This window comes from Mauremys reevesii, linkage group 1, assembly GCF_016161935.1.
Source record: "Mauremys reevesii isolate NIE-2019 linkage group 1, ASM1616193v1, whole genome shotgun sequence".
Classification (NCBI taxonomy): Eukaryota; Metazoa; Chordata; order Testudines; family Geoemydidae; genus Mauremys; species Mauremys reevesii.
Genome location: NC_052623.1, coordinates 119,749,443 through 119,776,471, shown reverse-complemented (window position 1 = coordinate 119,776,471; position 27,029 = coordinate 119,749,443). Strand labels below are relative to the sequence as shown.

The 27,029-nt window shown below is 41.1% G+C and overlaps 1 protein-coding gene across 8 annotated transcripts; it reads left to right on the top strand.

Moving 5' to 3' along the window:
• Nucleotides 1-382: 382 nt before the first annotated feature.
• On the top strand, nucleotides 383-27,029 carry LOC120395379 (interleukin 18 receptor accessory protein). 8 transcript variants are annotated; one of them, XM_039519745.1, is made up of 12 exons: nucleotides 383-435; nucleotides 2,378-2,545; nucleotides 6,381-6,560; nucleotides 9,507-9,777; nucleotides 10,034-10,208; nucleotides 11,905-12,079; nucleotides 12,624-12,692; nucleotides 12,977-13,100; nucleotides 16,612-16,766; nucleotides 17,186-17,323; nucleotides 21,200-21,370; nucleotides 26,050-27,029. In XM_039519745.1, the coding sequence occupies exons 3-12, from the start codon at nucleotides 6,491-6,493 to the stop codon at nucleotides 26,460-26,462; spliced, it is 1,761 nt and encodes a 586-aa protein (XP_039375679.1). In that variant the 5' UTR covers nucleotides 383-435; nucleotides 2,378-2,545; nucleotides 6,381-6,490; the 3' UTR covers nucleotides 26,463-27,029. The 8 variants fall into 8 exon arrangements, with proteins under 8 accessions (XP_039375679.1, XP_039375681.1, XP_039375677.1 ...); XM_039519747.1 differs by having other exon boundaries at nucleotides 419-435; nucleotides 2,361-2,545; XM_039519743.1 differs by lacking the exon at nucleotides 383-435 and adding an exon at nucleotides 450-1,528.

Here is a 27,029-nt window from a genome sequence, read left to right as displayed (position 1 = left end):
CTATTTTGCTGACAGCTATGTTTAATCATACGAGCATGCTGATCTTTTATATATTGAAGAGATTTGGAACTTTAGAAACAGATAATTTTATAAAGTAAATGTTATGAAACATTATCAGCATTTTGGCAAACCTCACCCCTCAAAAAACTTTGTTTGTTCTTCCTGCTGTGAAATGAAACAAAATATCCCATAAGCTTTTTGTGTGGCTAACGATAGATTTTAAAGAAATGACAGGCTGTTGTCTGTCTTCAAAAGGTTACACAGTTTTTGTTCTGTTTTTACGAGAAAACTAGCCGGAAATTGAGTTTGAACATTTTACAACTAAGTTGAGAAAGGAAGGGATGATGACTTTGAGGTAAAGGAAATTCCTGTAAAGGAAACAGATTCACAGCTAGAGCTAACCACAACTTTTATCATGCATGGTAGGATGTGCAGGTAAGATGTTTAGATATTACTTCTTTCAAGTAAGGTTTTTAACTGCTATTTCCAAACACTGTCTTCCCTCCTGCTTTTGTCTACTTTATTGGCTGGTTGGTTTTATTTTTATAAAAATAAAATATATATAGTGTAATATCATCTTCAGTGCTTATGCAACCATAGAGGTAAGTATATTTTAGTAAGTTGTTTTGCAAGATTGTCTAGTTTTTGCTTCTTTCACGGATGTATCTATCTAGCTTTTCTCTTCTCTATGTTGCTATCGTCAATCACCTTGCGCTTCACATCTGATTCTGCTCTCCTTTACATCGATGTGCATCAGGAGTGACTCTGCTGAAGTCAGTGGCACTACACTGATGTGAAGCTGCTGTAAATGAGTGAGATCAGACTCAGGACAATAAACTCTCAGTTGTTAGCATGCTGTTCTGCACTAGATCTTCAAGGGCTATCCTGACACTGAATCTCTCATGAACTGGATTGTAATTTTTTTGGATCAAAGATGCTATATAAATAATATGTAGTGTACATAGGCTTGCTATTATTCTGCAAGAAACCTTGATGATCTGAAATACTGGTAGGGTAATATGGTTCATTCACTTTTTGCCTTCATTCCTTTACCACAGGAAATTAAGATAAGATTGTGATAATTATTTTGTATCTGAAAGGCTCTCCACAAATTGAATCGGTATCCTGGCTGGTGGGTAAGAAAGTTTTTCTTCCCAGTGAACTGTAGTAGGGAAATTTTTCCCCTTAAAGTGAGTATTCACTACATATCCAGAGAACACTAGCTCTGCATAAAAAGGATGGATTGATAAAGAGATTGCTTACTTTGTCCCCTGCGTTCAGATCCCCACTATGAGTGCGTGTGCACTGCCACGCAGGAACAGAACCCACTTCAAAATAGTTAGCCATTAGGGGAATGCATACAAGCCCATCTGTTCCAGTACCCTAGAACCTAGACTAGACATCCACCTTCCTAATTGCCCCCAGGTTCCCCTCTCTCTCTCTCTCTGGCATCTCATTTAAGCACCCGAGTAGCTGGATCTTCACGGATCCACAGAGACAATGCATTCAGAGAACAAGGGTGACTTTGGTGAGTATGCTCTTTTTCTCCTCCATTGTCCTGAAGACTCTGGCTTTGAGAGACTAGGTAGCAATGATAATTCTCAGGAGTATTAATTGAGAAGTGACTTAAATACTGCCTAAATGGACTGTTCTTTCTGAGCTGTGCTCCAGTAGTAAAAATGTAACATTTTGTAAAGGTATGACTCAAAGTGGAAGTAAGAACCTCCACATGCCCCATGAGAACCAAGAGTCAATCCCCAGTATTCCCTGGTTACTATTTTCAAACCATACTAACACAAATCCCCAGCAGAGAGAGGACTGGATTCTGTTTTCACTCAGGCTAGTGGAAAGAGAAGAACCAGAGGCACAGTTTCAGGAGGTGGGAGGACATGACTTGTGTACTCTGGATGCTAGAATACTAGAACAGAGGGGAATGCAGCCCAATTGCTAACTGCTTTCAAATGCAATCCACCATTGTATGGCAGGGCATGCAGTCTCTGAAGGGGGCTCTCCAGAGGCAATGTTATAAAGGAGATGAAATTAATACATTTAGAGATGGTTGAAAAGTATAAGTATATTTCACGAAAATTTTCATGAGAAATGTCTTTTTTTTTAATGTAGAATTTAAAAATACATATTTTTTTCAACTAACTCTAAGTACGTTCCACCAAGTTATCGCCATGAATGCTGAAACTTCAGCATTGCTTTGTGCTTCTCTCCAAATTCTCATTCAAGTGATGGGATTATTCTTCCATAGGAAGTTTCACTTGCAAGCAACCTGTATTGCCAGGGCAGTAGACAAGATAATGTATTAAGTTGTTTTAATCATGAATGGTGTATGATTTTTTTCATTAATTTAGATGCTTATGCTTCTCAGTCTAGTTATATAGCCCATTATCCTTGGAAAGCTTTATCTAGCCAGATGTGGCAGAAGCAGAATTAGCCTCTGGGCCTCATGAAGACTTTGGTGATGGGCTCCTGTGATCTGGGGGAGCAGGCAAAGTGAAGAAGAATCTCAGCTTTTATTTATTTATTTTTAATAAAGGTAAGTCTCTGGCCCTTTCCCTTGTGAAGATAGCCTTGAATTAGAAATCAATGCAAACCAGTAGGTAGCAGTGAAAGGAACAAATGGCTGGGCTGTACTTCAGCAGCAGGAGACTTTAGTCTCTTCCTGACACACATCCCAAAGTTAACTGATTAATATTGTGTATCTCAAAGAATCATCCTGCTGAACCTTCCCCCAAGCTCCTCAAACCAGCCTCCTGTCAAGTGGTGTGATTGGGGTGAAAATGCGTCTGTTTTCTTTGCAGTGTGGAGGCTTTGTTAGCTGACTCCCAGGCCCACCCCCAAAATGCTAAATCTGGCTTTGGACAAAAGTGTTAGAGAGTGTCTGATTTCTCCCTCGCTGCCTCCTTAGCAGGTCAGCAGGAGAGACTTTCCTCCCCATAAGAAGGGGGCTGGATGTTGGCTGTTAGGAGGAGGAACCTGGTGGAAGGAATGAGTGTCATTTGGTTACTGGAAATTTGGGGTGTGTGTGTGTGTGTGTGTGTGATGGTTAAGATACACATCAAAAGAGTGTCCTGGTTATGATTTTACCCAAAATACAGAAAAAGTGCCATTGACTTAGAAATGACAAAGACAGTATGGGATGTCGTCAGATGAAGTTTTGACCTAACCATTGTCCAAATGCTTTTCTGCTACACTTTCTGGCACTGGGATGGCTGTCTTTTGAATTAATACAGCATAAAGCAGAGGCAGCCCTGCCTCCTGATTCAGCGTATCCCAAGACCCCGGAATGGCAGCTTCATGATGATTTTAAAATCCATGAGAAATGGGCAGGATGAGCAGGCGATAATTTAGTATCAAAAGACAAGAGGGAAATGAGAACCATATTTGTCAGGAATAAAGACAAACAGAAGGCCTTCTTCAGTTTCTGGTATGTGACTGCAGATCACCTCTCTGTGTAGAATAGTTGCCCCAAAAGCTGCAAAATGGGAGTATGTTCATTAATGTCACTGATATAAAATAAACTGGGTGACGTACATCCCTCTGCTTGTGTGAGTGGGACCTGATTTGCATAATGTGCCCACAGCTCAAAAAACTCACCCAGGGATTTTTCCTGAGTGTGAGTCAGAGCCTGATACACAGCTTTGCAAGTGCAGTGTCACTCGGTGGGCTGATGAAGGGGGTCAAAACCAGTTTATATAGCCGAAGTTCACCCAGTTCAAGAGTAGCTAACGCACAGTGTTTGATCAGTTTTACTGAGAAGCTGAATAGCTCAGTCCAAGCCTTGTATGATGCCTAGACACCGCAGAGGTAGACACCGTATACATGCTAAAATGTTATTAATTATGCTGAATGTCACACTGAACAACTGGCTTGCCTGGTAGAATTATAGCCGCAACTATAGTGGGGTTATTGGGTGTATTGCCAACTTGCTTTGAGAACATGTTTGGGTTTTTTTTACATTATGTCTGCAATGGCTATTGGAAACTGTTCCTGCTGCAAATCTGTGCTGCTTTGTTGGTGCAGATAACTCATACTGCTTGGAAGGCTGTGCCAGCCCAGAGTTAGCCTAGGAAGGAGGCTACATTAATTTACGGACCAAAAAGTCACTTTATCAGTCATCTAAATCATTTGATCAGATGGACACAAAACAGTCATCTGGGACATATAAATGAGATGGGAATTTAATTTGCACATTGGTGCAATTCCAGCAAAACTGTGGTCTAAAGCCTCTTAGGAGAGTCTGGGTAAGAGGTGGGACTGAATGAAAACAGAGGTTGCTGTAAACTGACAACTCAATTGACTTCAATGGAGCTACAATGACGTATATCAGTTGAAGATCTGACCCACAAGTGTCTAATTAGTGCCTAATTCACCCTTTGGGGGGCTACCAGGCTAACCGCATGCACAAATGCTTTTGAAAATATGGCTCTACATCCATCCCTCCCTATAAAACTTGTTTTAATTAAAGTTTGCAGAATGTGTATATGGTCCACAATGGATCTGCACAAAATGCTCTGCATGACCAAAACATGGCACATACCAATTTTCTAAAAGACACAATCACTTGGGGGGAAATGCTGTTTACATTTTTATTAAGGCTTTCAAGCGATTAAAAAAATTAATCGTGATTAATCACCCAATTAATCGTGCTATTAAACAATAATAGAATACCATTTCTTTAAATATTTTGGATGTTTACTACATTTTCAAATATATTGACTTCAATTACAACAAATACAAAGTGTACAGTGCTCACTTTAGATTTATTTTTTATTACAAACATTTGCACTGTAAAAAAACCCAAAAGAAATGGCATTTTTCAATTCACCTAATACAAGTATTGTAGTGCAATCTCTTTATCATGAAAGTTGAACCTACAAATATAGAATTATGTACAAAAAAAACTGCATTCAAAAATAAGAGTGTAAAACTTTAGAGCCTACAAATCCACTCAGTCCTATATCTTGTTCAGCCAATCGCTCAGACAAACATGTTTGTTTATATTTGCGGGAGATAATACTGCCTGCTTCTTGTTTGTCACCTGAAAGTGAGAACAGGCATTCACATGGCACTGTTGTAGCCGGCGTCGCAAGATATTTACGTGCCAGATGCGCTAAAGATTCATATGTCCCTTCATGCTTTGACCATTATTCCAGAGGACATGCGTCCATGCCGATGATGGGTTCTGCTGTATAATGATCCAAAACAGTGTGTATTGATGCATGTTCATTTTCATCATCTGAGTCAGATGCCACCAGCAGAGGGTTGATTTTCTTTTTTGGTGGTTCAGATTTTGTAGTTTCCACATTGTAGTGTTGCTCTTTTAAGACATCTGAACGCATGCTCCACACCTCATCCCTCTCAGATTTTGGAAGGCACTTCAGATTCTTGAACCTTGGGTCGAGTGCTAAAGCTATGTTTAGAAATCTCACACTGGTACCTTCTTTGCATTTTGTCAAATCTGCAGTGAAAGTGTTCTTAAAACAAACATGTTCTGGATCATCATCCAAGACTGCTATAACATGAAATATATGGCAGAATGCAGGTAAAACAGAGCAGGACACATACAATTCTTCCCCAAGGAGTTCAGTCACAAATTTAATTAACATGTTATTCTTTTAATGAGCATCTTCTGCATGGAAGCATGTCCTCTGGAATGGAGGCAGAAGCATGAAGGGGCATATGAATGGTTAGCATATCTGGCACGTAAATACTTTGCAATGCTGGCTAAAAAGTGCCATGTGAATGCCTGTTCTCACTTTCTGGTGAAATTGTAAATAAGAAGCGGGCAGCATTATCTCCCGTAAATGTAAACACGCTTGTTTATCTGAGTGATTGGCTGAACAAGAAGTAGGACTGAGTGGATTTGTAGACTCTAAAGTTTTACATTGTTTTGTTTTTGAGTGCAGCTATGTAACCAAAAAAAAATCTACATTTATAAATTGCACTTTCACGATAAAGAGATTGCACTACATACTTGCATGAAGTGAATTGAAAAATACTATTTCTTTTATCATTTTTACAGTGCAAATATCTGTAATAAGATTATAAAGTTAGTACCATATGTTTTGTATTCTGTGTTGTAACTGAAATAAATATATTTGAAAATGTAGAAAAACATCCAAAAATATTTAATAAATTTCAATTGGTATTCTATTGTTTAACAGTGTGATTAAAACTGCGATTAATCACAATTTTTTAAATTGTGATTTCTTTTTTTTTTAGTTAATCAAGTGAATTAACTGCGATTAATTGACAGCCCTAATTTTTAGGCTGCAGTTTTGTGCACCATGTGAAATAGCTTAGCACTTCTCACTCCAGTGTAGTGTAGACTATCATTCAAAACAAATGGCTATTTTTCTCTTTTACAGCAAAGAAGATGATGCTAACAGAGAACATCTCTGATCATCTATTTCATAGTACTTCACAGGCCAACTAAGAACACATTTTTCCAGAGTGAATCAAAGTTGGAAAGGAAAAAATGTTTACTTTTTGCTGGATCCTACTATTGTTTATCAAAGGAGCAGAGGTTAGAGAGTTTAATCTGACAGGTAAGAGATTGTTTCATGTCTTACTGGAAATGTTTAAAAAATATTTTTATTGGCTGGTAAAAATCAATATACATACCATCATCATTTTATGAGTTTTCACTGATTCTGTGTAAGACTTTTTATGAATTATAGTTTTTATGCATTTTTTTTGTTAAGTACTGATGATGTGTCTGGAACTGTATAAAATACAAAATCCATAGTCCCAGAGTTAGCACTGAAAGGAGATGGACATTTTCAATATGATGGAAAAATAAAAACTGGAGTTTTGAGAGCATAATGGAACAAATTCATTGCTGCTGTAACACCACTGAATAATACATCAGGAATAGAGGGCTTTCTCTCCACAGATTTTCCCTCTTAATCTCATCACCAAAACTCCTTTCATTACTTTGTTTTGCCCTCTCCTATATTTTATTGGTCCTCATGTGCTATGTATTAGTGGAATTTCACAGAGCTCTAATTAATTTCAGTTGGGAAAGTTGCAAGGTGCCTGCTCTGAGTCCTTTGACATCTTCATCCAAGCTAAAACATTGCTTCATAAAAAAATAGAGCACTACAATTAGAGCTTTTTGGGACTTTTCTGTCAGAAAACCATCCTGACAGAAAATGCCCTTTGCATAAAATCAAAATTTTCCATGGGAAAATGTCTGCTTAGAAGGCTCTTGTCAATTTCACTTTCTGCCAGCAGGGAGAAAATGAAATTGACAAGAGCTTGGAATTTTTGTCCTGTGAAAAATTTCAAGGTTTTCACTTTTTGTCAGGAATCGGGACTAATTTTTTCTGAAAACTTGAAAATTTCCCCTCTGGCTGAAAATTCTGTTCTCCAACTAGCTGTAACTGCAATAGCCCATTATCCAGAGTGATTCAATACCAGATTTAGCTGGAAGAGAATATAAAATAATCAGTAAATTGTGTGGAGATAATATGTCTCTCTGATATGGTAGAACAAAGAGACAAAGGAAAATGTATGGATGTGGATTGTTGAGAGCAGTTAGCTATAGAAGGCTGCCATTGATACATGCAGTCAAAAGACAATGGCAAGGTATCAAACAAGTATACAGATAACATAATTATAGTACTTTGCATGTATTCAGCACTTCTCACAATAGGATATGAAGATGTTTCAAAGCATTGTTTTATTAGCATTGCTGCAACATGGGTGAATATTATTATATCCATTTTGCAAATGAGAAAACTGAGATAGAGAGAGACAAACAACTTGCCCAAGATCATATAGTTAACTCAGTAGTAGAGTTTGGATGAAACTCTTTTTCTTTAAGCTAACACTCCACCCACATCTCCTGGAGGCCTCCTGTGTGGAGTGAAATTTAGTTAATGTAAATTAACTCTTGTATTAAACCCATAAAAATAAGGATGCTTGGAGAGAAGTCTGTAGTTTAATCATGATAATCTGTCTATGGCAGAGGATAGCACCACCCTGTCGAAGACCTGGGACTTTGGAATGCTTTGTATTTATTACTGTACATAGGAAAAATCAAAACATCTGCAACATATTAATTAGTGTTTAAAGACATGTAGCCAGATCCTCAGCTAGCATAATCAGCATTGTCGTCAGTGGAGCTACGTCAATTTACACAAACTGAAAGTTTTTGGTCCTCAGAGCCCAATCCAACTGCTATTAAAGTCACTGGAAAGTCTATTTGTTTCAGTGGGAGCTGAATCAGACCTATAAATCCCAGACACTCATTGTTAATTTATACTTTTATATTAACTGTTATTGGGCTAAAATTTCAAAAGTGACTAGTGTAGTTGTAGCTGTGTTGATTCCCGGATATTAGAGAGACAAGATGGGTGAGATAATATCTTTTATTGGACCAGCTTTTGTTGGCAGAAGATACAAGCTTTTGAGATATATATAGAGCAATTCTTTGTGTCTGGATGGTTCTCAGAGCCCAGGTTCCTGCCTGATCGGGGACATCTACAGAGCTATTTTTAGCCATGTAGTACAAGCCCCATGAGCCCAAGTCAACAGACCAAGCTTGGAGACTCACTGCTTTGGGGTTTTTTTTTTTGTTTGGTTTTTTTTTTCAGTGTAGACATAAGCTAAGAGACAATGCCTGAGCTATTAGCTGGGACAATGCTACTTCCAGGCTCCATCCAAAATTATAAGACTTGTTCTGCAAAGACTAGGAGCCAAAAGATCTTAAGGACATTAAACAGTTAAAACGTCACTCTCTAGAGAGAGGGGGAAGGCAGTTGCCAGGAGGAAGACATAGAGACTGATTCTGCTGGAGAAACTGAAGAAGCAAAATCTTCCTGCTCCACTCCCACATGGGACCTAAAGTAAGGTAGACATGTGTAACCTTGCTATATGAGGAGCCAGGGAAGAGGATGAGGCAAAGGCCCAAGACAGGGTAAGGTAAGAAGTGGTGCAGGGAGCCAGAGACAGCAAGGGGTCTGTGTAGTCAGGCCTTGACTGCTTGTTTAAGGGTCCCGGGAAAGGGAGGAGATGTGTTCCCCTATCAGTCCACTGAGGAAGATGGAGCAGAAATGCCCCTAAGACGGGTAAGGTAAGGACTACTGAAACTCCCTGATACCAGGGGCAAGGACTGGTGGGTTCAAAGTTGGTCTGAGGGTCCAATGTGAAATTGAAGGACTATCAGTTTTTGGACTACTGGTTCTACTCCAGAAAGGGGTGGACCTATGTGTGACCAGCCAGAGTGCTGAGTTGCAAGAAAAAGCAAACCACTGCATGGCTGTCACAGGAGGTGCTAGAGGAGAGCCTGCTATACCACACTTAACCAGTGGGGGGCAGGGGAGGTGCTGGGGAGTTACGTTCTTACAGGCCCTTTCAGGCACCCCCTAAAATATACCCCAAATCACCAATCATGTTAAAAATCATGTCCTCTCTCTCTCTCTCAATATAATGAAATCTATGCTATATTCATGTCAGATTGACTGATATGTTTGTTGCCTACCTTTCAGGGTGTCTTCATAAAGAACCTGAAAGGATTTATCATGCGATTACTGATGAAGAGTTTATCTTGGAATGTGTTTTGCCATCCCAACACCATACCCACATGTACAACAACTCATTTCTCTATAAAAGTAATGTGCTGTGGTTCTGGCAACAAAAAGATGGAGAACCACTGAAGATTATCAGCAGTAAAAGTACTAACCCCGCTCAGGAAGGGAATGCACTTTGGTTTAGACCGATCGGGATTAACGCTTCTGGAGTATATATCTGTATGATAAGGTATGTCAGTGTGTCAAAAAGCCTTCCTTGATGTACACTTTCACTGATAGCTGAAAATCATAGAATCATGTAAATAAAGGGCTGGAAGGTCAAGTGGTCATCTAGTCTATTCCTTTGCACTAAGACATGATTAAGTATCCCTGACAATAGTTTGTCTAACCTGTTCTTAAAAACCTCCATGACACTAAACTCTTCCTTTGGTCTGATATGTTTGATTGTTCTCACTTGACCTTGGTTTCTTTTCTTTGCTGCACAGGGAAGAAATCCCATGTCTCTCAAACGTCATAAAGGTTCAAGCGAAGAACAATACAAATTGTTCGGATAATGGCAGAAATGAGCTGTCTCTTCTCATTGAAGAGGGACATTCAATTTCTTGTCCTGGGATACACTGTTACAATCATTTACAAAGGTCACCAGTGACATGGTACAAGGTAACAGTCACTCTGTTCCAATTCTGCTAAATAAAATCAGTGCTGTTACAATTTTAGGCTAAATTCTGCACGCTTACACATTTGCCCACACCTTTTACTGAAGCAAATGCAAATTGTGCACAATTCCCTGAGGGGGAATATTTTAGAGGCTTTTAATTAGAGCTGAGATGGAAATTGATTTTCTATTTTGCGTGAAACTTCATGATTTGGAGAAAAAAAATTGTTCCAAAATGGAACAAAACCAAAGAATTCTAAACTTCCCATGAAAAAAAATAAATTAAAACAAAAATTTCTGCTGGATCAAAACATCTTGTTTCAATAAAATTGAAGCATTCCATTCTGATTTCAACCCTTTAAACTTTTAAAATCATTTGTATAAATTAAAATATATTAAGATTTCATTTTCAAAAGTTATTTCAAAATGAAACATCAAAATGTTCCATTTTTAAAATGTAAAAATGTTTCATTTGTTTTCTAAATGAAATTTCATTGAAATTGGCATTTTTCAAAAAGTTTTCTACTGAGATGAAAATGGCATTTTATTCAAAAATGATTTGGTGAAAATTTTCTGACAAGCTTTACTTGAAATGGCCATAAAATTGGCTCCAAGTTAAAGTTTGGAAGACAAGGGAGGGATGTTTTCTTTTTTACACAGTTTAAAAAAATTGATCAGTTCTGTATAAGGTTAAAAAAGGTCAATAAATGGAAATTACTATTTTGAGATTTCTTTGCATTCAGATAATACCAAGTATGAAGTCTAGTCAATTTCCTAACTAGACTTACCTGCTATACAGGAATAACTCTTGATATATTGTACCTAACTATGCATTTATGCCATCTAGTGTTATAGCACTAACTATATGTTCAATCAAGACTAGAACCATTTCTGTAGCCAAAGTGACTTTTGAATTTCTTGGAAAAGATGTACATCTTCTATGGCAAATTTTCTTTTCTGGTTTCTTTCTATACAAACTGTGAATTTCCTTGCTCTGTTCATTTAAGACCAGGTCCAAAACCTACTGAAGTCAATGAGAGTCTTTCCATTTACTCTAATGGGCATTGGATTGGCCTTTATTGAAAATCTTTAATCATTCTAGAGGATGTGTGTATATTTAAGATGTTAAGAATGTCTGGAATTTTCAAAAGCATTTAGTATTGCTCTGTGCTCACAGTGAAAGCAATAGTGGTATTGCCAACCCAAAGCATTCAAAATTCATAATTCAGACCTCAAGAAATTATGAGATTTATTTAAAAATCATAACATATGAAAACAAAAAAAAAGAGTTTTTTCCTTTTATTTGGCTTCTGATTTCTAAGTCTTCAGGTCCCACTTCATTCATATTTCCAGAGATTTTGCCACAATCATGAGTGTTAGAAATTTGCTTTTTTTAAAAATATGAAAGCTAAGTTTCTCATGTACTCAGCTGTCTTCAGAAGCTAGGGCTTGCACGCACACACACGCGCGCGCGCACACACACACACACACACACACACACACACACACACACACACACACACACACACACATCTCATGAGACTCATGGTATGACAGACCCCGCTATTGACTTCAGTGGAAACAGAGTTAGGTCTGCATTCAGTTCTCTTGACAATCCCACTCTAAGATTTTAAAAGAGAATTTAATTGGTAGCAAAGAAAAAAAACATCTAATTGCTTCATTTTCCTTTCTTTTTGTTAGAATGGAATTCGAGTAATGTTTAAAGAGAATAGATCAAGTCTAAAACTTAAGGATGATACAATCTACTTGCGTCGTACCTATGAGCAAGATGCTGGTATTTATGTATGTGATTACATTTTATTTGACAACAGCATCCAGTGGACAATGAGACGAGTAGTTAGAGTAAAAATCATTGGTAAGTAACATGTGAACTCAGAATAATAAAATATCTGTAGCAACAACTTATTTTCCATAGTAAATTAGTATCTCTTTCCTCCCCTGCACTGTTTTTCTTTGTGGTCACATTCTGAAAATCTTGTCCTCTCTCACATTGACAATGCTGTCCTCTCCTGGTTCTAGTCCTGCTTCTCCGGCTGTTTCTTCAGAAACTTTTAGTCCACAATGCAGTGAACCCTTGGCCTGATAGCCTGAGGCCCCACTTACAAAATGACTATATGTTAGGAATGTTCAGACAGGCTATCAGGCTAAACATCATTAAAGTCCTCATCCCAAGTCCATTAAAGTCAATAGAGAGATTGCCATTGACTTCAGTGGGCTTTGGATGGAATGTTAAATGTTCAGTAATAACATATAATAGACTGTCTGTAACCTAGAATAATCAATAACCTTATCAGAGCTGATTCCATCTTGGGTTTACACCATAGCCTAAGACGCTACAGCAACCTTTTCACTACACATAATATAGTCTTATCAGTTATTTTATTTTATTTGTATTGCAGCACGAAACACTCTCCACAGCCCAAACATCTTGTCTCCCAGTGGCATGAAGACCCTTGAAGTAGAAATTGGTAAGTGGGAGTTTTTTGCAGTTCTTTTTCTGGCCTGGAAGGACATTACAATTTAATGGAATATTGACATTTCACTGGATGATAGAAACCAGTTTAAACATGTGTATGGGTCTTAGGTCCAATGTTTTATAGGGATTAGGTAAAAAAATCTGAGACAGTGTATGCCTTTGTTGGCATCAAAGGGGAAAAAATGCATCTCAACCCAGCAACCACTTTCCCATATTCATTAGGAGAAAGACTTTCCAATGACTTTTGTAAACAATATTTCTGTTTCCTTTTCACAGGAAAACCTCTTAAAATTGAATGCAAAGTATTTTTTGGCTTTGAAAGCAATTTTTTGCCCATGATAACTTGGTACAGAGACAACAAAGAAAGTAAAAGTGAGCCACTTTTGCAGAAGCCAACACGGTAAGGGGAAAAACCAAACAAACAGAAAAACCCAGCTTGGTTACAGTGCAAGCAAATGTAGAGTCTTCAATATCTACTTTAATGTACTGTCTTCTTATCTGGAGTCACTGGAAGATTACTAACAAAGTATCAGATAATGTAAGAAAAGTCCACTGAGGATTTTTAGACACACATATTACATACTAATGTGTGTGACACACACATGTTCTTTCTAATATATATAAACACGTTAACACACTACTATGTATGAATAATGTACGTGTCTATAATTACATACAAAAATATGTTAAAAGAACATTAAGGTTCTACAGTGAAGCACTGAAAATTTAGCAAGTACCAGGGTTAGGTTGTTCATGCAACTCTAATTCCGCTCCCTGGTGCATATGTATTAATATACAGAAATACAGTCTTTAATTAAATGCTCACATAGTATTTTGTCCACACAACTCTGCCTTGCTCAGTGCACAGAATAGATCAGGGTAGGCAACCTATGGCATGCATGACAAAGGCAGCACGTGGGCTGATTTTCAGTGACACTTACACTGCCCGGGTCCTGGCCACCAGCCCAGGGGGCTCTGCATTTTAATTTAATTTTAAATGAAGCTTCTTAAACATTTAAAAAAATGTATTTACTTTACATACAACAATAGTTTAGTTATATATTATAGACTTATAGAAAGACACCTTCTAAAAACGTTAAAATGTATTATTGGCATGCAAAACCTTACATTAGAATGTATAAATGAAGACTCGGCAACCACTTCTGAAAGGTTGCCGACCCCTGGACTAGATAGTGCTCAGTTAATGAGAAGCTGTTTAATAATTTGTTTCTCTTCATACTGAGGTGGCCCTAGGCCTTGTTTACTGCACATTATGCAAACTTTACTCTAAAGAAAAAATGATCAAACTCTTTCTGGGCTTTTCTATAGCTCCCACCTTTATAGAGTCACAAGCAATGTATTTGTCTTCACAGCCCCTAGTATAATGGGAATTGAGGCACAGAGAAGTTAAGCTCAAAAGTGTCCACTAATTTTGGCTGCCCAATTTGAGACACCCACGACTTGATTTTTCAGATTACTTAGCATTATATAGCACTGTATATGTTCAAACAATATGTAGCTTCACATAAGCTTTATATGTAGGCACAACTCCCATTTAGTTCAGTTGCAGCTCCCAGTGCTAATCAAGCACCCAGAAAATGAGACACACAATTAGTGACCACCTGTGAAAAGTTTGGTTTAAGTGACTTGCCCTGCATCACACAGGAACTCTGTGACAGATGTGGAGACAAATCCAATTCCTCATGGTAGCATTCAACTATCTTGACCATCAGACCCTCCTTTCTCTTCTTGCAATCCCCTGCTTCAGTCACTACATACCTTTGAATTCTGCAACAAATGAAGCAGGGGCCTACAGACAATGGTCTCTTTAACTACACAACCCTGGTTAATCCACAGAGCAGGTCCATCCTGAGCACTGAATGAGACAGGGGTCATGTGGGAAAAATAGTATGTGATCATGCCATTAAAGACAATATCATAATTCATATTCACAGGGGGACTGAATTAAGGTTGCACGGGAGACCTTAATTTGGGTATTAACTTCTGAATACTTGGCTTTTCAACCTTCATGTTCTTTTAACATTTGTGTCTGTGTCCGTGTGCACGTGGGTGCATGCATGTGTGATCTCCTAGGTTTAAAAAAAGTGAAAAAACAGATATCCCACCAGATGGCATCATATTGGCACCTACTTGGGACATCAGCATGGTTGGAACTTTTAGATCCACCACACACCTCCGCCACTTGAGCTAATGGAATACCTGAAAGCAGTAGTAGGTTGTCATTGTCTACGTGGGCTAGCACTAGAGGGAAATGAAATGCACGCTTTGCCAGTGAATTTCACAGGTATTTGCAGACAGCAGAGGAGTAGTGAAACTCAGAAATCTTGGGTTCCATTCCAGGGTCCAGAGGAGAGTAGTTAGACTCTTCTGCTTGTTCTCCCCAGGATTAAAGTGGCCAGGATTAAAGTGGCTTAATCCTGGCCACTTTATCCCAGCCAGCTTGTCCTGGTCCTGTCTCTTCTCTGTCCCTGTCTCCTTGTCCCAGTCCCAGTATCCTTGCCCAGCCAGTCCTATTCTCCTGCTCTGGGTTCCCCATCAGATTCTCACTCTCCCCACAAATGCCAGTCTCTTCCTCCCACACACACTTCCAGTCCCAATCTCCTTGCTCTGCTAGTCCTATTTCCCCTCCTCCCCCAGCTCCTTGTTCAATCTCTCTCCCCTCCCCACCTCCTGGCAACCAATCCCAGGGGCTCCTCATCCAATCTCAGTCTCTGCCTCCCTCCCTACCCCGTCCCTAGTTTCTTGTCCCAGTCTCTTTTCCAGGCCAGTTTCAGTTTTACCCTTACACCCTGGCTCCTCATTAGAACTTTCTTTCCCCTGCACAACCCCATTCCCACCACTGTGGTGCCCGGTTCCAGTCTCCTTGTGCCAGTGTCCCCTCAGCTCCACATCCAACCTCAGTGTCCCTCTCCCCCCTTATCTGCCAACTGGCTCCCTGCTGCCCCTCACATTTCCCTCACTGGGTGTCCTTCACTGGGTTGTTCCCAGTTCCAGCTTCCTCTCCAGCTTCTAGTCTCGGTCGTCTTGTGTTACCTGTCCCAGCCTCCCCTGGTGAGTCTGAGTCACAGTATGCAGCTCTTGGTTCCTTATCCTACTGCCCGCCTCTCCAACTCCCAGCCACAATTTTCCCCCTCCCCATTCCCGATCTGACCAGGCTCCTTGTCTAAATCTACTCTTTCAGTCTGGCTTTTGTCCCCTCAGCATTCAGGTCAGAAGGCTTCCTTCTGAATGCTGCTTGGGCATCAGTAAGGAAAATCACTGAGAGCACAAGAAAGACAGGCCCCCTGCTCTCAGTTGCAGTGCCCAGCATCTGGGAGCAGCAATTCTAGAGAAGGTCTGGCATTGCCCCTGCAACTCTGGGATAGAGCATGCACAATCACTATGTGGGGATGGCACGTGTAGTCTGGTCACACACTGGATGAATCGATTTAAATTACACAACTTCAGCTCTGTGAATAACATAGCTGAAGTCGACATACTTAGATCTACTTACTGCGGTGTGTCATTGATTCCCCTTGCGCTTCTCGTTGAGGTGGAGTACTGGAGTCGACGCTAGAGTGATATACTAGACGCGAAAAATCAACCCCCGCTGGATCGACTGCTGCCTGTTGATCCGGTTGGTAGTGTAGACAAGCGCTCAGACCCAGTCCCACATCTCTTAGCTTGCCCTGAGAGCAAACAGTCCTTTTCCACCCACTGGGTAACAATGGAGCATATAAGGGAAAATAAGGCAAAAACAGGATGCCTAAAAATACTCCTCCTCCTTCACAGACATCACAAGTGAATGACAAGACTGTTAACATCTCTTTATTTGTACAATCATGGGCTTTTGTGACTTGTGTGAATGAATAGTAGATGCATGATAGCAGTGGTTTTTTTTGTTTGTTTAGGATTCGTGTAGAAGAACTTGAAGGCAAATCATTTGTTCATGTTGCCACACTCAGGGAAGTTACTGAAAGGGACCTGAACAGCAACTTGATCTGCTTTGCTCAGAATTCTGTGGGGAACTCGACAGGAGTGCTCAAGCTAAAAAGGAAGGAAAGAGGTAAATCCAGAAGAGGTCTAGCTATTCCCCATAATGAGATATGTTTTGATCACTGTCACTAATATGCTTGTGGTCATCATTGCCCTCTACTTTTCAAAAAGTTAGAGGGATTCCTTGAAACTGAACGGAAAAGGTTTTGTTTGAAAATTGCTAGAATTGCTCTGTGTTCCAGCACAGATCTGCTTTTTACACTGTCAACAAGACACTATCTGTTTCCTTGAATTCCCATGCTAGGCCTGAGTCACAATATTCAGAACTGGACTTGGATCCAGTTCCAAACTTCCTTAAAGTTTGGGAGACAAGCAGGAGTGAATCTTGTGAGTCAGTTTAGTCCCCATCCCTGGTATTAGCATTTCTTGTAAATGTCAGTATTATTATGGAAACACTGAATTTTAACAGCAATAATTTTGTTTTAACAGCACTTTTCATATTCATATTATATGGTGCGATTGCAGTTCTAGTTGGACTCCTGTTGGGCAGTGCTTTTGTTTACCAGCATTGGATCGAAATAGTGCTGATGTATAGAAATTACTTGGCCAAGGACGAAACTATAGGGGGTAAGAAAAATAGATCCATGATAGACTGTTATTTTACTTCAGTTTTTCTATTGTCATTTGCAATATCTATTAACCATTTACTTTAATATCTTCAATCACATTAAGGCCTAATCCAAAGGTGTCTGAAGCCAATAGTTAACTTTCCACTGACTTCAGTGGTTTTTGATTCGGGATCTAGAGAAGCTGGAACACATGGGGCAGTACGTATTTACTGACTGAAGTCTTATAATGAGCCATTTACAATAGCAGTAATTTAGCCAGGGAAAATCAGAGTAAGAGACAGAGGTTAGGCAAAACCATGTAGACCAGGGATCAGCAACCTTTGGCAGGTGGCCCATCAGGGAAATCCATTGGCGGGCTGGGATGGTTTGTTTACCTGCAGCATCCACAGGTTCAGCCGATCGCAGCTCCCACTGGCCGTGGTTCGCCATGCCAGGCTAATGAGGCTGCGGGAAGCGGCGTGGGGGATGTGCTGGCCGCCGCTTCCCACAGCCCACATTGGCCTGGAATGGCGAACCATGGCCAGTGGGAGATGTGATCAGCTGAACCTGCGGACGCTGCAGGTAAACAAACCGTCCCGGCCCATCAGCGGATTTCCCTGACAGGCCGCGTGCCAAAGGTTGCTGATCCCTGCTGTAAACGGAGGAATGAGGTGTTCCCAATATTTTAACAAGAAGTTCCCACAACAATTTCTCCCTTAATCTGTGATAAAATCTGTAGACTAGAGGTGCATGTGCTTGCAGAGCGATGGGTGAGGAAATGGAGACATATATAATCATTTATTTTCCTATTTAATCAACATGATTTCTCATAAACATAACCAAGGAGGGAGACAATGTCACTTGGCAAATCAACTTATTGGAAATATTTATATTTTCTTCCTTAAAAAAATACATGTTGATCATAGTGATCAACTTCTATTCATGAAAAGTGCAATAACACCCATAGGCCTCTACCAGGTTAGGGATCCCAAGTGCTAAGCTCTGTAAAAATGTACAGGAAATGGCAGTCCCTACCCCAAAGTGCTTACAAATGTACTTGGAGGTGCAGGGGGTGGAGGAGTCTGGTGGTTTTTACCTTTAAGACTTTTCTGAAACACACCTGGCCCTTGATGCAAGCCGCTATATTTAAAAAGAAATTGCTCTTCAGAAAGTGTGTTGGTGAGCCCAGTGATAAGTCGTGTCTGGCTAGGGTGATTTGGGAAATCACCTAATCCCCCATTTAGTTTGGTGACAAAATTTTCATGAGGGCTCTGGAAAGTCCCCTGGAGGTTTCTCTACATGATCCCTGGGATAAAGAGGTGTTAAGCCAGATCATTCCTGAAGGGGTAAAGCAGCATCAACTCTTTGTTTGTCTTGTCCATTTAGACTGTAAGGTCTTTGGCCCAGAGACTGTTTGTAGCGTGTCTAAGGGTATGTCTACATTGTAAGTTTCACCGGTGATAGGGAACTAGTGAAAGAAAAGCACTGGTTTGTGTACTCACTTAATTCCTCAGGCGTCAGAGAGTGCTTACACTAGCAGCACTTCCATTGTCGATGAGAGCAGCGCTATAGGGCAGTTATCCCACAGTGCAGCTCTCTCGATAGGTCTTATGGTAAGGGAAGGTTAGCGGAAGGCATTCTGGGTCCCTGCTCAGTGCCCCATGATGCACTGTTTCATGTCCCAGCAGCCTCATTATTTCCGCGTTTGTTTTGTGGCATTTTTTTTAAAAAAAAAAACCTGCCATTGTCTGGCTGCTTTCCCCGCCACCATAGACACCAACTTTTTCCCAGCGCTGGTGGGTGCTTGACCCCACCCCACTCCCAGCCCCGCCCCTGCCCAGCCTCTTCCTAGCCTTGCCCCGCCCCCATTCCAACCCCTTCCCCAAAGTCCCACCCCAATTCTGCCCCCTCCCTGCCCCTATTGGACTCCTTCCCCAAATCCCTGCCCTGGCCCCACCTCTTCCCAAAGCGTGCTGCTTTCCTGCTCCTCCCCTCTTCCTCCCAGCATTTGCCACTGTGAAACAGCTGTGGGGAACTGCTGGTGGGTGCAGCACCTATGCCCGCCACATCTATAAGCAAAGGTAAAGGGAGTTTCAAACTTCCCGGGGCTTACAGGGGGAGCGGCGGAAGTCCCTTTACCTGGCATCAGAGCAGCAGAGATGCTGGCCAGAGTAGTCACTTTTGGAACTGTGGGATATCCTCTGGAGGCCAAAAGGTGTTTCCGTGGGTAGAATGTGTCTTCACTTTCACAACAGCACAAAAAGAACAGTGGAAAGATCTGTGTGCCTCTCGTGAAGGTGGTTTTCTTTCTGTGATGAAATTTCTGAGTTTCACCGCAAAAAGTCATTAACAAATGTAGAGGTTCCCACAGTTTTAGCACAAAAAAGGGACTTCTGGGGCTTTAAATGGCAAATGTAGACATAGCCTAACACAGTGTGGCCCTGACCTCACTTGCTACCATAACAGTAGGACCATCACCACCACCACCACCACCACCAATAATTGTAAGGAGTGGTGGTTTATAATATGGTGACAGTGACCTCCACTAGTGAAATGAGGAAATGCAAACTTCTAGTGCAAAGGATTCTTTTCGAAGGGACCACAACTCAACCTCCAAATCTGCAAGTTGAAATTTGCATACCTACATTTTTTTTGATGCACACTTTCCGGGACTTAAGTTTTTGAACACACTAAACTTAGATGGGGACATACATAAGCATGCACATAGAGTTTTCTAGTGATGCTGACTGCCTCAGGTAGGACAAGATCACATAAGGAACTATCACCTAACTCATAGGTTAGTATTGATAACCATTCTTATAGGGCTGGATATTGCAAGATGCTGAGCACTCTTGCCTTAATTCAGTAAAGCAGTTAAGTGCATGTTTAATTTTAAGCATGTGAGTAGTTCCGTAGACTTCAGTGAAGCCAGCATCTTGCAGAACTGAGCCCCTATCCAGTACTTTTGCTCTGAGTACTAGGCAAGAAGCCTGTTCACAGCTGTCCCCAACATCCATTACTTTCTTGTTCATATTTAGTCATTAACCCCCGCAAAAGTTTTTTAAAAATGTAAAAAGTATTTCCATTTTATTTTAAAAACAAAAATATATCAGTGTATGCATTATAGCCAAAGATGGGTCCAACTAGAACCCTGGACCCAAACTTTCTTCTCAAAGTCTGGGAAAATTTGGATCTGGATTTGAAATCCACAGCTCAGATCTATTTCTTTAATGGGACAGAACCAGAACTCAAGAAATGGATGGCTCCAAAGTTTGAGGTGGTGTTTGGATCCTGACCTGAACTTTGCATCTTTCCCTCATCTCTATTTATAACACGTGGATTTTTCTAGTATTCTATTAAATAATGCATGTGTTTTTATGAGAACATGGTGTGTAAGAGAGATGGGTTTTTACTTGCAATAAAATGCACTGCATTTTAGAAGTAGCTTTTGCATTAGAAATGCCATGTTTTTCTTGAGTAGCCGCACTGATATGATATAAATGCAAGAGCCAGATCTTCAGCTGGTCATGCAGCAAAGGATATTACTTGTTTTCTGCATGCTTTCTGAAATGAAACAAAGGGCCTGATTTTCCACTGCCTTCCATCTTGTGAAGTGGTTTACAGAATGGTAGCATTTTGTACTCACTTTGGCTGTGAATGTCTACAAAAGTTGCAAGGTAATGGAGAAGCAGGCCTGATCTTGAATTACTGACTGACTCTACTACATGATTTGACAATTGTTTGCTATTAATCAAGTGTATTCAGGTGAATAAAATATTTATATACTGATTATAATAAGAATTTACCATTACATTAAATTAAAGGTGATAGGTACTTTAGAAATACCTTAATTAGATTAGATGTTCTGCACATTTTAAATTTCATTTTCTTTTAGATCGCAAAGAATTTGATGCATTTGTGTCCTATGCAAAACAAGACTCCTTTGAAAGGGATTCCACTTTTCTTAATGAGGAACAGTTTGCCCTGGAGGTCCTTCCGGAGGTGTTGGAAAACAAATACGGATACAAACTGTGTCTTCTTGAAAGGGACATTCTTCCAGGAGGAGGTAAGGTCCCTCCTGATACGTGGAAAACATCAGGAGACAACCCTTTGCTCCAATAGATTTTAATTTTCAAAACCCTTATCCATCAAAACTGCCAACCATGTGATTTGGTCATGGAGCTTCTGCTCATCTCACTAGGTCACAACCCCTAAAGTCTAAGGCTACGTCTTGGCAAGAATATTCCACCCCCCAAGTGACATACGTTACACTGACATAAGTGCTAGTGTGCGCAGTGCTAAATTGGCAAGAGAGCTTCTGCCACTGTCATATAGTGGTGGATTAGCCACTGGGTGCCCAGGGGCCTCGGCCAATTGGGGTGTCCCTGCACCCCCACCTGCTCCGCCCACCTGCAGCTCCTGCCAGGGAACAGGGGAAGCCCCCACGTCCCAACCTCGCTCCTGGCAAGAGTGCTGGGCAGGGAGGTGGGGGGGGGGACGACGACTGTAGGCGGAACGAGTGAGGAGGGGCACCCATTTGCTCTGGCCCAGGGCCCCACAACCCCCTAATCTCCCTCTGCCATCATAGTTTATGCTGCTCACGTTTGGGGGGTTATGCCGACGGGAGATCTCTCTGTATGTGTAGACATGGCCTAACATATCCCATTCACACAGAACTTCAGTGTCGTCACTGGGGACATATTAGGTTGGGGTAAAGTTCTTTTTCAGCATTCTTAAAGGACTAATACACTTTTTGTATAAGCATTTTTGTAGCAAGAGATTTGCTTGACAGTAAAGCTAGAGCTTGTCATAAATTTTCCAATGGAACAGTTTCTCGCTGGAAAATGCTGATTAGATTAAATCAAAACATTTGATTGATTTTTTTGGTCAAAATTTTCAATGGGAAATTATTTCAATGTTTCATTTTAGTGAGGTTGAAACAGTGCATTTTGACTTCTCTTTACCTTTTCTATTATATTATAATTTGTAAAAGTCAAAATGTGTAGATCCTTATTTTATATATTATAGATTACAATATAAAAATCACAATATAAAGACAAAATAAAATATTTTGGAATATTTCGTTGCACAAAAAAATTCAAGATTTTGCTATTTCATCCTCATTTGGGATTAAATGAAATTTTTAAATCTCAGAATTTGCTGTGGAACAGAAATTCTGTTTTTCAACCAGCTTTTATTAAAACCTCTATCTGTTTCTATAACAGAATGTCAGAAGAATGCCCCCCTCCACCTTTATATTGCAATTTACTCATTTATCCACATTAAACATGTTCTTAGCAAAACATACTTAATACATGCTATCTGTCGGATGCCCTTTTTTTCAATAAAAAATAAAATTAGCTCAAATACTGGGTCAAACTCTCTACTGACATTGGTAGACACAACTCATTGATGAATTAGGCCCACTGTAAGTAACTTTAAAAGAAATCCTACCTTAATTCTACTTATAGTTAAACTAAACAGGAAAAATCATTTGCCTAGACAGTGTTTCAAATCTTCAGATGACTTGTTCTGGCATTTTTCAAGGGTAAGTTTTCTTTATATAGAACCAATGCACAGTAATTCACAGGTCCCATTTTTCTGCTCCCAACAAATTCATAACTTCAAACCTTGGTGACACATAGGGAGGGGGTGTGGGATCAAGTGCCCTCCCATATTTTGGCAAGTGCCAAGTTGCCCTTACAGGGCTTGCTCTGTTCAGCCTGCTGCCCAGGGAGGGTGTCTCTGCCATCCTCCTGCTGTGCCTCGCCGCCTGGCACTTCCAGCTCGCTCAGCGCCCCCCCCCCCTTCCTGGCAGTTGGGCCTTGGCGGGGAGCTGAGGATGGGGGACAAAGCCAGTTCTCATGCTGGCAAGTATCAGAGAGGTAGCCATGTTAGTCTGTATCCACAAAAACAACAAGGAGTCCGGTGGTACCTTAAAGACTAACAGGTTTATGTGGGCATAAGCTTTCGTGGGTAAGAACCCCACTTCTTCAGATGCATGTAGTGAAAATTACATATATATTGGCACATGAAGGGCTGGCTGACTCCGCTCAGGGTCGAGGTCTGCGAGGGAGCCTGGCTGCAGAGGTGGCAGAGGCTGGCTCCCAGCCTGAGCCCAGCTGCCAGGGACGGGGCGGAGCGAGCCGGAGGACTTGGGGGACTCCGACTCACTTGGCTCCTGTCCCCAACAGCTGGGCCCGGATGGGGAGCGGAGGAGCCACCTCCTCAGCTAGGGTTTCACTGATCTGCACAAAGGGAGTGACACTGATCAGAGGCAGCCAGCATGAGAAGCGGCTCCACCCCGCCCAGGCAGGCCCGGCTGCTGGCAGGAGGGGCCAAATGAGCTGGAAGTGCCAGATGGGAGGAGAAGGATGGAGCCCTCCCCGCATCCCCACAGGTATCTTGGGTGGGGCAGGGAGAGCACAGGGCCTTGGCTGGGCACAGAGTGGGGGGTTGCTGCAGAAGGCGCTGGGAACAGGCTCCTGCTGCCCAACCTGAGTTAGGGGTGTTGCCTGTGCGCCCCCCCCCCCCCACTGAGGTGTCCACGAGGTCACGGGAGCTCTGGGGAGACACTGGAGCTGTGAGTCAGCCGGGGGCTGGAGGACCCAGCTCAGGGGCATGTGCTCCCCACTCCTGTGGCCCCAGCCTCTCAGGACCAGGTGGAATTGGCTGCCCAGGCCTAGAGGGATGGGGCTGGAAGGTTCCTCCAGGGGCCACCCATGGGGTGGTCATGTGCCCCCCCCTTTAAATGGTGCCCCCCTGTATCATCAGGCATAAGTCATCTATGCTTCAAGAGTTGGCTAGAACTTTCTAGAACCTTCCAGAATCCCCCAAGTGAAGCAGGGGACTAAGGGTACGTCTACACTGCCCACATTACAGCACGGCTGCAACAGCACCATGACGTGACCAGTGTAGACACGCTTTATTGCGGGGGAAGAGCTCTCCCAGCGATTTTAAAAAAAAACAACAAAAAACAACCCACCCCAAATGAGCGGTGGTAGTTTTATCGCTGGGAGCATGCCTCCCGGTGCTAAAGCGCTGCCTATACTGGCGCTTTTCAGCGCTAAAACTTTTGTCACTCGGGGTGTGTGTGTGTGTGCGTTTTCACACCCCTGAACAGCTAAAGTTTTAGCACTGAAAGGGGCAGTGTAGACACAGCCTAACACAACTTTACACATTCTGTCACATTCTTTTAAACATCACCATAACTTTTTCTTATGTTAATTAAGATATCTTCCAATGTCAAAGGGAAGTGGAGAAAATATTCATCTGTGGAGATCTCCAATGCATCACAAAGCAATAGAATAAAATACCTCTAATAAGTAGAATAATAGAATCACATAATCATAGACATAGAACATCAGGAAGTCCTCTAGTTCATCCCCCTGTGCTGAGGTGGGATTAAGTATAAGTAGTAGAATGGGACCATTTAGAGGATTATTTTGTATTAATGCCACTGCGTGCATCCGAAGAAGTGGGTATTCACCCACGAAAGCTCATGCTGCAAAACGTCTGTTAGTCTATAAGGTGCCACAGGACTCTTTGCTGCTTCTAAATAATTAGGTTAACTGTAATGAAAACAGAAGCTTTTAAAGCAACTTTTTGGGGAAAACAGCCATTCTAAGTATCTCTTAGATGTGTGCTACTACATCACTTCTGACTGTGCACTCATTAGCTCTGACAAGTTAAACAGGCTTGTGTTTAGTCAGCACATGAATGGGACACCTCCCAGGGAAATCACCAAGGTGCTGAAGTAAGTGGTGGTGTTGAATCAGTAAAAGGGTAAAACTCTTCCCTTTGGGGCAGAACTGAACAATGCCCCAGCATAGTGTTAGGGGATGCTGGTTGAAAACTGGGTTTTCTGTCATGTGGGAGGCAGGATGAAATATCAAATTTTTTTGCAGAAGGGAAAATTCAGAAATTTTTATTTGGAAATTTCAAAACATCCTGGACTGCTTAGAGGGCTCTGGTTTATGCTCAAACAACTCTCCAGAGTAGTGTAGAAACTGAGGCAGGAAAACTATGTTTATGTATGTTTATTATTTTGTCTAGATCCATTTATCTTTCGTGCTACATAAGGAGAAAACTGTGTTTTAGAATGCTGTGCTAAGACTGTGTGTGCGTGTGCGTGTGTGTTGTTTTCCATGCGTACCCTTGAAGAGGAAAAGTGGAAACCAGAAGGTTCACACCTTCAGTAGGATCCTGGGGAAAGTTCAAGAACAGCTGGGGAGGCCTGTGGGAGATGGCACTAGTTTCAGGGCCTAGGCCATTGCAGTGCGAGGTCCCCACTGCCATGAGGGGGATCACTGACATGAGATATGCACCAGACCGCGTTCCTTAGAGGCCCAAAGCCAGGGACAATACCTCCATTCTGCCCAGCCCTAGCAAGCTAAGAGTATGTGGGATTCAGCATTGGGATCCCGGTACAGCAGTCTGGGGAGCATCCAGAAGGGGCACTCAACCAGGTCTTTGACTCTACTTATCAGAAAAACGTTAGCCCAGGTGTCATTGCCAAATTAATTGGGTAATGGCTTTCTAAATGCTCCTGTGGTTTCTCTTCTTCTCATGATATAAGGGACATTGCTATGTGCTGATATGTGTAGTTCTGGCATTTTTACTACAGCGGTGGCTGCATTTACATGGTTATTAACATGATTATATTAAATTTTTTTAAATGTTTTCAGTGCCTGTGGCTGAAAAGCCCAAAGTGTAAGCTAGTACTAATCATTACTTCTTTTTCAGCATACACTGATGATATCGTCACAGCTATTCAACAAAGCAGGAGAGCTATAATTATCTTGAGTCCTGGCTATGTCAATGGACCCAGCATCTTTGAACTGCAGGCAGCAGTGAACTGTGCTTTAGAAGATAACATGCTAAAACTGATTTTAATTAAGTATAAGTCGTTCCACGAGCCAGAGTCTTTACCTCCAATAGTGAAGAAAGCTCTTAAAATTTTACCAGTGGTTACCTGGAAATCTTCTAACTCTAACTCACCAAACAAACAATTCTGGAAATATATGCGATATCATATGCCAGTGAAAAATACCAGGGGGCTAGGGAAAAACAGTCTAAAGTTTTTTTTCCATAGGCTATTTAGCATGGTTATCAATAGCAGAAAGGCCACTGGGAGAAGTCAGCAGACTAAAAAATAGTGAGGTGATTGTAGAGGAACTTCCTGTATCTGCTACCACCTGACCACAAATTTAAGAGCATCTCATTGATAGCTCACTGTAACATAAAGTGAAAAAAAAAAAACAACCCCCTATAGTGTGACAACCCTAAAGTCTTCAGTAGAAGCAAGCGGGACTGGATGCAGCTGTGATATATCTTTCTTTTATTATTTTATTTAATATTTATTATTTTCAGTAAAGTTGTAGCCAGAGACCCCAGTCAGAATTTGGGCCCCATTGTAGTAGATGGTGTATAAACCTAAGACAGTAGAGCGCTTACAGTGCAACTAAATAATTAAGAATAATAGTAATAATATCATAATTCTATTTCTAACTAATATGCACAGTGTACACAGGCTTTCCTGTATGAAAGGAATTAAAAGCATAAAGAAATACGGATGGGATTTTCATTTTTATTTGCCTAGTTCTGCTGTCATTAAGTCATTGGTAAAACTCCCATGGATTTCAGTGGGAACAGAGATAAGCCAAGTTTGAGCATTTTTGAAATTCCAACCTGGGATATTTTTGTTTGTGTACTTTTGCCCTGGT